At 37.2% G+C, this 11575-nt stretch overlaps 1 protein-coding gene across 1 annotated transcript; it reads left to right on the top strand.

The window, feature by feature from the left end:
* Positions 1 to 2671: 2671 nt before the first annotated feature.
* On the top strand, positions 2672 to 9646 carry LOC120109719 (probable transcription-associated protein 1). Its single transcript, XM_039123430.1, has 7 exons — positions 2672 to 2893; positions 2998 to 3123; positions 3250 to 3335; positions 3765 to 3873; positions 8977 to 9072; positions 9256 to 9318; positions 9464 to 9646. The coding sequence occupies exons 1-7, from the start codon at positions 2741 to 2743 to the stop codon at positions 9542 to 9544; spliced, it is 714 nt and encodes a 237-aa protein (XP_038979358.1). The 5' UTR covers positions 2672 to 2740; the 3' UTR covers positions 9545 to 9646.
* The last annotated feature ends 1929 nt before the right edge of the window (positions 9647 to 11575 follow it).

The raw sequence follows: 11575 nt of genomic DNA on the forward strand, positions 1-11575 counted from the left end.
TCAATAGATTTGTATTAAAAAAAGACAAAAAATTAATAGATGATTTTATCTTAAAGATTTTTTGCCGAATAGGTAGTATGCTTTTAGTATGTATAGTTCATGTACGCTTGCTAATGTTATATACAATCTCCGATGAAAGGCCAACTTTATATTATATTATATTAGACTATGTGCATAATTCAAACAAAAATGTTAATATTTCAATGAAAGCTACTAAGGGTAAGATCCTCTGCCAATGAATAAATGACAAAATTGTGATGTTCCACCCGTCATTTAGCAAACACATCAGAGCAATGAGATTGCTTTATCTATGTCTTCATCCAAGTTGTTTCAAAATCTCTTGAATTGGATAATATGTAATGACCAATTTGCATTACTATTTTGTAATCATTTAACCATGTGATATCCAGGCAGGAACTTATAGAATCAAAATGGGTTTTCCCCCTATTTTTATAGTAGCTAAAAAGGAGAAATTTGAGATCCAGAGGAAGACAGCAGAATGCTAATGACTTGGTGCTTGGTGAAGTGGTGGCGAGTGGCATGAGTTTTTTGAGGTAGAAGATGTAGGAATTAGTTCTTTTTGTATGCCTCCCATAATATTTTTATATTATTCTTGGGTTTATTACCCCTTTTTATTTATAATCAATATTCCCTTATCTATCTCAATTCTTATTTAAAAATTTTTAGAAGTTTTTCAATTAAAGTTCTATTTATTATTATAAATAGATATCGCTTCAGTCTATACGGCATACAGACAAAGGTATTTGGAGCTTTTTAATTTTTCTAAAATACTCCTACAAAAATTTATAAGAAAAGATTAATAGATGATTTTATCTTAAGAATTTTTTGCTGAATAGATGGCAGGCTCTTAAAAATTTTTAGAAGTCTTTCAATTAATATTCTATTTATCACTCTAAATAGAAATCTCTTCAATTTATGCAGCACAAAAATGAAGGTATTTGGACCTTCTTTTTTTTTGAAACAATTATATGTGGATTAATAGATGGCTTTGTTTTAAATGTTTTTTGTTGGATAGATTGCATCCTTTTAAACATTTTTAGAAGTCTTTTCATTAAAGTTCTATTTATCATTAAAGTTCCATTTTCCATTTATGCTATTATCTGCCCCCATCCCCCTCTCTATATATAATATATCCTAATTCATTCCATGTAATTCAGTTCTTACTACTTCTAATTTTATGTTTTGTAATGTCTCAATCAATTTCTTGATTTCTTTCACTTCTTATTACTTATGTGCATATTACTTTATTGCATTAAAATATCTATTTTTACTCAATATAATTTAATTTCTAAGCTTGCATTGATCAATGACTTTTTTTTTATAAAGAATATAAAATTACATTTTTAATTTTGCCAATGCGGAACCAGTATTTTCTGTGGGCCCTAGCCGTCAAGCGATGCGGTGCACCGGGCGCGGCCATGCTAAAATTAGGAAACGACCGTATTTCTTAGGGTTTGAGTTGCATCGTTTTGCCCATGAATATTCATCTTTTTTTTTTATGCCAATCGTTGGATCGCACAATAACTAGTTCAGGATTCGTGCGGATAGAGAGAGATCAATCATTCTTTCGCGCGGAAACTATCTCCTCCTACGGTCCTACCCTAACCCAGGCTACGCCGAACTAATTTCTCTGTAAATGCATCCTACCTTCTCGTTCCAGCCCCCAGTCCACCGAGCGAAACCAAAAACCTCGCAACGACAGAAATAAGGAGAGCATGCCACGAGGAAACAGAAACGGAAAGCAGAGGAAAGCAAAAGAGTGAAAAAATTCCAAAAAAACCTCCGAGGAACCCGTTCCCTCTTCCATCGTCTTCATAAACCCTAGCCTCCTCCTTTGGGGGCTAGGTTTCAGTTCCCACGAAGCCAGAATGGCTCCCATCCTGAACTACGAGCAGCACGCCCAGCGCCTCGTCGAGCCCGAACTCCGTAAGGAATCCTCCTCTCGTTTTCGTTCTTGATATCGATTTCTCTCCAAGAACTTGGAATTCCATCCATGACTGCGTTAATTCCGATTCTGATGCTTGTGTTGCTTTCTTTTTTGTGCTGGAATCGGACAACGAACAAAAACAACAGCGGTGCAGCTTCGGCTGCAGATGGTGATGGAGGTGCGGGATAGCCTGGAGATCGCCCACACGTCGGAGTACCTCAACTTCCTCAAGTGCTACTTCCGTGCCTTCTCGGTGATCCTGACCCACCTGACGAAACCCCAGTTCACGGAGAGCGCCGAGCACAAGCTTCGCAACGTGGTGGTGGAGATCCTGAACCGCCTCCCCCACAGCGAGGTCCTCCGGCCCTTCGTCCAGGACCTCCTCAAGCTCTCCCTCCAGGTCCTCACCCACGACAACGAGGACAACGCCCTCATCTCCATCCGCATCATCTTCGACCTCCTCCGCAACTTCCGCCCCACCGTCGAGGCCGAAGTCCAGCCCTTCCTCGACTTTGTCGGCACCATCTACCGCAACTTCCCCTCCACCGTCTCCCACTTCTTCAGCAACAACAACAACAACAACAGCCCCCTTCCTGCCCCTTCCCTCTCTTCTTCTTCTGGCCCCGCCGCTGCCGCACCCGCTTCATCATCCGCCGCTGCGGCCGATGACGGTGGCTTGGACGAGGCCCCAGGAAGCGGCGGCGGGCCGGGGTGGTGCCTTATGTTGGGGCTGGGCAGCTCAACCCGAGCACGCGCTCGTTCAAGATCGTCACTGAGAGCCCCCTCGTCGTGATGTTCCTATTCCAGCTCTACACCAAGCTAGTGCAGACCAACATACCCTATCTCCTTCCCCTCATGGTCACCGCCATCTCCATCCCCGGGCCCGACAAGGTCCCTTCCCACCTCAAGACCCAGTTTGTGGAGTTAAAGGGTGCGCAGGTTAAGGTATGTCTTCGCTTTTTTCTTCCTGCACCATTCCTATGCTTCATGTTTATTTGAGTTGATTTGGTATCTTACTCTGATCTTTTCTTGTATTTTTTTTCGTTCAGACGCTCTCTTTTCTTACTTATCTGCTGAAGAGTCATGCCGAGTACTTTAGGCCTCATGAGGAGCACATGTGCAAGAGCATTGTTAATTTGCTTGTTACCTGCCCCGACTCGGTTTCCATTAGAAAGGTCAGGGGCTGGGCATACATTGGTTTACCTTATGATTCATCTAACCCATTGTCTTGAAAAAGGAACGTTTTTTTTTCTAAATATAAAAAAGAAAATCTGAGTTTCTTGATTGCATCATCATTGCAGGAGCTGCTACTAGCCATGAAGCATGTTCTCAACTCGGAATTCAGACGAGGGCTGTTTCCTCTTATTGACATGCTTTTGGAAGAAAGGTATTTAGTAACAACATTTGACAGTTTTTGTAAAGCTTGCTTCTACTCTTCTGGTGCAGATATATTGTTTAATTTTTTCATGCTAGAAGGGATGCTGCTTTTGCAACAGACTAAGCAGGTTAAGGTGGTCTTATTCCATCTTAATCCTGAGCTATATGCAGCCTTTTTTATGAATGAAATTGTTCACTCAAGGAACTGGTGCAATTTATATGAACATGCAATAACTTATAAAGATGCTCGCATGTGTTGTTGTTTTGCCTTGATAAATGTCATAAGCTACTGGCATCTTCTTGTGAAAGAAGTACCTATCTCATGCGTTATCACTTTGAACATTGATGTGTCTCTTGTCATGAAGTTTTCTTGACTTGTATATTCACCTCGGCATCATTGTATTATTGGTTTACTGAACTGGAAGCTTTGTTGTTTCAGGGTTCTAATTGGGACTGGCCGAGTTTGTATTGAGACATTAAGACCGTTGGCTTATACCATTCTCGCAGAGATGGTGCATTATGTTCGAGGGGACCTTTCACTTCCTCAGGTTCTATTTTAATCTCATTTTTAGTGTTAGACCTTGCCTCATTGTATGGACTTTTCTGCTTGTCTTTCTTTTGGTGAGGTGTTCCAATGGCTTTAGAGTTATGAAATCATAAAATAGATTCCATGCTGGTTTTCCTATGAACCTTTAGAATCTTTCATCTTGTTCTATTTCAGTTTTTCTGTTGTATATTTGCATGACAATGTTATATGCTTTGTTTTATATATGCTGTTTAAAATTAGAAAGAAGATAAAATTTTCTTATATATTGCTGTTGTCATTTGGAAAATTGATACTTTCTTGACGATGGTCTTTTTTTTTTGCCACCAGTTTCTAAAATGCATTACTTAATTTTTTTAGTAATAATTAGCTTTAAGCTTATTAATCAAGTATCCACATAAGCCATTGGCAGGTGTTGTTGCCAAACCATCTTCTGGTTATATGTCTTTCGCATCTTGCCATCCAATCAGCGCAAAAAATTAACCTTCCTATGTATGAATGAGACTCGATGCTCATAGCAAAAGTGCAATGCTGTGTTATTTTAGTATGGACTTTTATATTAGATTTTTGGCCTTTTCTGAATATATCTGTTTCCCTTTTACTTGACAGGAACCCCTACTTAATATTTAAAGCTACCCTAATAACGTTAAGAGTATGAGATGTGGTTTAGTACTTGAAGTGCATGAGGTGCTCCATTTGGTCTTGAATAGCTTTTCTTGGTTAAATTGTTGAATCCTCATTTCCCATCAAGTGGCTCTAGCATGTCAAAAGCTCTTTCAACTCTTCTATATTTACTCCATAAGCTAGGTCATGTGCCATCTGTTTATTATATTAGCCGAGAATAGGGGTTTGTGCATCTCTATCAGTGGGAACCCTACTATCAATTAAGCTGTACTCTCCATTTCTGATTTTTTCTGGAGTGTTATGAATCTAGTTCTAGTTGATGTGGCGATTGCTAGCTCCAAGGAAAGATAACAAGATGCTTTCATCTGTTCTCTAGTTCTCTTACATAGAGCTAAATTGTGATTCTTGATCTATACCTTTATTTTGGAGTTAGTTCATGAATATTGATAGAGGAGTTTCTATATCAATGCTCTTCTTTGCTGCAATTCATGCTTTCCCTTTATTGAATGCTCACCAAATTGATGGGGTTTATCCTTCGCAAAGCAAGCAAGCTAGAGTCCATCATCGTATTTGGAACAAATGGATCTTCCAATCTTTGCAGGGTGTTGTTATTAGGTAGTGGTTGTTAGTGAGATCTCGCCTTTTGTAGAAGACGACACCTTGTTGAATCTTGTTTTAGATTGTGCAAATTTCTTAACGTAAACCAAATTTTCACAATGATAAAGACTGTTACTAGCGGATTGACTTCCTTTACACTTAATATTCAAGTTCATCAAATTTGAATTCTAATAAAATGGGCCTTCTGCTATGGACATTTCATTGGCAACTCAAGGCTTGCAGCTTTCCCTAAGTTGCTCAGTGGTGATTTATGTGTTCATGTAGTTACCTACAAAGTTTCATTTGCTTAATTCATTACCCGTTGAGGTAGCTTTATGTTTGATGATATTATACGAGGTCCTTAGCATAAATATAACCGGGTTGAGGGAAGCACAGAACATCTGACAATTCAGATTGCTGCCAGACTTCTTGCCCTGTTATACATTTTTGTGTAACTTGTGCTATTTCTAAGTGAATAACATGCTTGGTGGAAGTGCCTGCAACATTCCTTACTCGAAAGTGCCTTAAATTTTATGGAGTCATGCTAGGTTTTGCAGCCTCTTATTGTTTCGAAAAAGAAGATAGTGTGACCTATGATTATAATGTTAGGGAGAGGTATATCTATGCTATGTAATATGATTGATGGTTCCTAATTGGAAATAGGTATCTTGGTGGGCTTAATCCCATCCTTGGCCCTTCTCATCATTTATGCAAGCTCCCTTTCTCATTTATTGGTTTAACCTGAAGTGATATGCATGTTACATTTCTTAGTTAAAGTGTCTTGATATAATTTGCTACAGCTAGAGGTGAAGCTGTCTTCAAGTTATGGGAGTTGCCTTGTTATATGATAGAATTTTGCTTTGGTATATATCTAAATTGATCGTAAGAATAGGGTTTTCTTTGGTTTCGAGGAAGAGAAATCCTAAGATTTATTACCAAATTGAATAAAACAAATACATGGCGTAGAAACCGATGTAAATTTAATAAATTATGATGGTAGTATAAAAATTTGTTTAGAGATAAGGTTCTTGGCTTGTAAGATGGGTGGATTAGAACTTCTGAGGCCCATGCTTCTCTTTTATCCTACAAACAAGGGATGAAGGGACTATCTGGTAGTGTAAGAGCTGTACAGAAAATTGACGAACAGCTTTTCTATTAGCTTGGGAGTTTTCTTATGTATATGGATAGCAGAAATCTAATCGCATGGAAACTACATAGAACCATCTAATCTTCATTCAATTCTCTATTATCCAAAAATGACATGAAATTTCCTTGTAATTCCTTGATTCTAGATTCTATCTTCTATCTCATCAAACACAAAGGAGAATCATCGTACTTGAAGTAGCTAGAGAGATTGAAATGTCAATATATAAATAGGATGTCATAATTTATAAACTAAAAGTAAAAAATAAGGATATGCTTGTGCTGTTCTTTGAGATATATCAAGATCTTTGCTTTACTATGTTAGATTTCACGACTTCTATTGTGCAACAAAAGAAGAAGATGATGACATCAGCCATTGTTAAAATGTTGGAGGGGGGTGTGACTGCAACTATATAAGGTGATTTGGGATTCTGAACTAGAAATAAGCATCTCTGTGGGATTCTTCTTATTCTTGCCCTTTCAATCCTTCTTGCTGAGCTCTCCTTTGTTGGTTCTAGCTTAATTGATTGTGATTTGTGTGCATGTAGCTAAAGTTTGCTATAGTGGAGAGATTAAAGTGCTTCAGGTTCTAGGTGCTATTGTCATTATCAGTGAGAAGTTTGCTGCATAATTTATTTAGATTGATCATAAAAGTTGGTTTCTTTGCTGAATCCAATATTTACATGGTTTGACAAAGAAATGGGCATAAGTTAGATTAGTATGGTAAGTGGATAAGCGCTTCTGGTGCCCACACTCCCTTTTTATTGGAACAACAAGGACTATCTGCTAGTGTGAGATCTGCTATTAGAAAATTGTAAAACATGTTTGCTATAAGAATGAGATTTTTTTTTAACAATATGGAAAGGAACAACCTGATAAGTTTTGCTACTATATGGAACTGCTTAACCAGATTCCATATGATCACTGAAGAAATGAAATTCCCTAGTCATCTCTTAATTCTAGATCCTATAACAGAACACAAACATGATTTTTCAAGCAGCCAGTAGTAAGTCAAAGATCAATATATTGGATAGAGATTGCTGTAATCCAAATAAAAACAAAGTCTCCTGTGTTCTTGCAATGTTTTACTAAGAATTAGCCTTTTCTTTACTTCGTCACTGGTTTATTATACGATAACAATTTTGAGGCATTTAACTGGAGGAATCAATCCCTATGAAGACTAAAAAGGTCTTCTTGAATGATTAAATGAGTGATATAAGTGTGCTGACAACCGAAGTTCTCAGACATTGATAACTTTAATCTCCAAAGCAACAATGAATTCCATAGGAATGATTAATAAATAAGCAGATGGGGGTTTCATTGCCTCAAATGCTTATTGCTATCAATGAAATATGTGGAAAAGCCAATATAGAAAAGGAAGGCATTCATAAGCTTGTCCAAATTTTATCAAACATGATGTTATGCCAAATGTAATTTCTAGTTGTTGTATCCTAAATCTTTTCCAGATCTACCTTAAGAAAGTCCTTTTTGACGTCAACCTTGTATTAAAAACATCTGTAATGAACTCATGGATGAGAAGAATGCTATTAGAGATTGACCTTAAGAAATACGGATACTTTCATATTGCTGTATGATTAATTTGTTTAAATGGAAGAATGGGTTCAGTTTTTGGGGACAAGGAAATATTAGAGGCTAGAACATTTTGAAAGAGTTTGGGTGAATTTTTGAATGTTGTGAATATCTTTCCCGTGTTTAAATTCTTTCCAAAAGGAAAGTGTGGATGGTTTCTTGATGGTTGGAGGAGGTTAAATTACGCCAGCATATGCCATGTGCGATGCATATGGTGTGGAGGGATGCTCTCTGTTCCCCCCTTATGCATTGCTCTGGAGTTTGCTTTTAATAATAAAATAGATAATAAATAAACAGAAAGGTTTGGCTACATGGTTTCATGGCAGTTCTCTTTATTGCATAGATTGAGTTGATCAAAGTTCGATGCCCAAGTCATAGAAGGTTGACAGAATTTGAGTTAATATTTGAAAGTTAGCAAAGTCTTGGACTGTATTTTTGTGTCATAAAGCTGACCAATTGATGAGTAAGACTAACTTGCTGAATTAATGTAATGAAAACCTTTTATTCACTGGGGAGAAGTAAATTTGCTCCAATAACCATCCTAAATATATGAACAAATTTAATAACATCAAATGACTAATATTGTGACAGCTAAGCCATGCTACCAGTACTCCTCGTCCCACAAATTTTTGGTCTCTGTGTCTTGAGAGTTCAAAGCACACGTCTTTCAATTAGTGGACAAGCTTTGTAAGGTTCAATGCCCAACTTTTAGTTGGCTTTTCAAGTGATATTATTTACCACCTTTAAACAGATTTTTATCATCATGCACGCGGCCATTGTTTTGCCTTTTTTGATCTTTGAAATGGATTACATGAAAACATTTTATTCACACTTCATGCAGCCACTACAAAGTTTAATGGACTATCTTTGGATCCCTGCTTTATTTTCGGTGAAAGTGGTGAATAATGATGGTTTTAGGGAATATTTTGTTAGCCAATAGTAGAGGATGGATGAGCTAATTAATTAAATCTTTCTTTGTTTCTTGTGGGTTACTAATGCATTATAGCTGTTCATTTATGAGCAATACCTACTCAGTCCGTGCTTCTTTTTGTATCCATATTGCTTGAAGTTTCACCATCATAATTTACTGACCTTGGGAATTGCAGTATGCTCCAGTTTCTATTAAACCTGACAACTATTTATTGTTATGCAGCTTTCTCGTATTACATATCTATTCTCAAGAAATATGCATGATTCATCCTTAACCCTTGCCATTCAGACAACTTCTGCCCGTCTGTTGCTTAATCTGGTGAGAACATTTATTATTGCTTGGAGGATTAGAATGGATTTAATGACATGATATTTCACATTTCAAATAGATGCATATTGCATTACTATGATTAAATTTTAAAATAAAATGAAACCAAGATTTCATTGTGGCTGATGTGTTTACTTTTATGATAACTTTTTGGCGTGGCTGCTTGCGTCTTAGGTTGAACCAATTTATGAGAAAGGTGTCGACCAACCAAGCATGGATGAAGCACGAGTTTTGTTGGTATGGATCTGTAAATCATCACTATCCTAATATATTACGGATGAATAACAATTTCCTACTAGGTGCCAGCATATGTTTATCCTATATCTATTAATCCTATCATAGTCAACTGATCTATATGTCTTCATTTTCTTTTCACTTTTAGGGGCGCATTCTGGATACTTTTGTGGGAAAGTTCAGGACCTTCAAGCGCATTGTGCCTCAGGTATGTTCCTTTGAGGGCTGACCTATTTGGAGGCCAAAATCCAAAATCCTGTCTGTTTGATATCTACATCTCTCCTACTCACAAAAACACAGAAAAAAACAAAAAGTCGGGAATGGCTGAGGAAATTATGGCAGGGAAAGGGGGAAGTCGGAAGGATCTGTGGAGGCTCTAGATCCTGCCATCCCAAGATTTAAGGGTCAATGCAATTCAAAGGCAATTTATTGTATAATAGAAATCTCTGGATTGTGGGGCTAGTTGTCTGGTTCCTACCCATTTAACTTCTCACCCTGTTTTCTCAACCCCTTGCCACTTATTATACGAAAACATAAGGCAGGCATTTAGACAGGCCCTTAAGTAGCTCGCTTTTTGAGATACTATCCTGTAATTCTGTAATTAGAATCTTAAAATTGCTATGGTGTTATCTTACAATTTTAGTTTTTCATTTCCTTTTAGTTTCCTGAGAATAAGTTTATCTTTTGCAAAGAATTCCAGTAATTACATGATTGTGTTTCGTTATATCTGTTATAATTTCTTAATGTTTACATTTTGTTGTATGTATGTTACCTAAGGATATGTGCATTTTTGTATAAATTTTATTGTTGAAGGTGCGTCCTGCAGCCATTGATCTTTTAAAATGTCAACTTGATTGGCACTCTACTTCAATACTGAGTTGAGCAACTACAGTTTTTAGATGTTCATGAAATGAAATAACTGGAAGAAGGCATGCAATGTTTTTCTGCTTCTTGTACATCACATCTAGTCAAATTATCATAAGAAAGGTAGACTGTTGATGTAGTCTCAAGATTCCATCTTATACATAGTTTATACTTTATATTTTTTGTTGTTTCTGTGTTTTCCATCTAAAATCATGTTTAGACTTGGATTTTCAGTCGAGTCATGTACTAGTACTGCCAAGTAAAAATGGTCCACCTAGGTGTGATAGGAAGCCTAACCCAACTCCAAATCACCACACTTAATTGCTTGAGCTTTAGCCTTTCTTCAATGCCCACGGTCATCACTCATCTCTAGGAACGGAGGAGGATGGATGATAATCTTGGAAATAGAATTGTGCATGTTAAATGTATGGAAGAAGGGAGGAAGAAAGTTAGAAAAGAAAAAAGAAAGAACAAAAAAAAAAAAGAACAGTAACCCGACCCCATTACTGTTCACAAAATAGTAACCCGACCCGTTACTGTTCACGGAACAGTAACCCGACCCAGTTACTTATCATGAAACAGTAACTCGGCGTATAAAAAGAGGACAACAACCAAAAAAGAGAAGAAGAAACCCTAGAAAGGTGAGTGCCACTGTGGGTGAAGCCTTGAGAGACCCTTTTTCTTCCATTTTCATCTTGCTTCTTGATCTATTTCTTCTTGGAGCTACCTTCTTGACCCTGTCATTTTTCATCTCAATACCTTGGTGGAGCGCGGCCTGAAGATTCTTATTGGATTGGAGGGACCAAACTCGCAGAGGTAAGTATCCGACTAGTTCTATCACTATCTTTTGCCCAGCCCACGTTTCTTCGTCCATCAATCATTATCTCCACCCATCATCATTGCCATCGTTGCCATCTATTATATCCTTGGAACCCGAGATTACTGGCAATATTTTTTTTATTGTTTTGTTGTGGTTATTTTTAGTTTGCTGCACTAGTTATATTTCATTGATTAGGCTTCGTTAATAAGATATCTATCATGTTCTGTTTTGCGTTCGTATACTTCTATGATGATCTTTTGGGATGATGAATATTTGCTGAAGTGTCTAATCAATCGCACCATAATTGATTATTATGAAATTAATTTACACCTGTAGTAATCGATTGTAGGTTGCACCAACTGTGTGGTAGATTATCAAGCGACCCTGATTGAGTGCTCTATGGATAAGGCATGATATCCTCTTTGTTTGTTGGTTTATATTTTTTTGGAAATCATATAACATTTGGGACACTGATTAATTACAAAAATCAGAACAGGCTTTTAGATGTGGCCTAAGGCCCATCATACTGCAATAGTTGGCTAGTGGACATCGCTATTAATTTATATCTGAAAATAG

The sequence above is a fragment of the Phoenix dactylifera genome, unplaced genomic scaffold (assembly GCF_009389715.1).
Source record: "Phoenix dactylifera cultivar Barhee BC4 unplaced genomic scaffold, palm_55x_up_171113_PBpolish2nd_filt_p 002602F, whole genome shotgun sequence".
In the NCBI taxonomy this organism is placed as follows: Eukaryota; Viridiplantae; Streptophyta; class Magnoliopsida; order Arecales; family Arecaceae; genus Phoenix; species Phoenix dactylifera.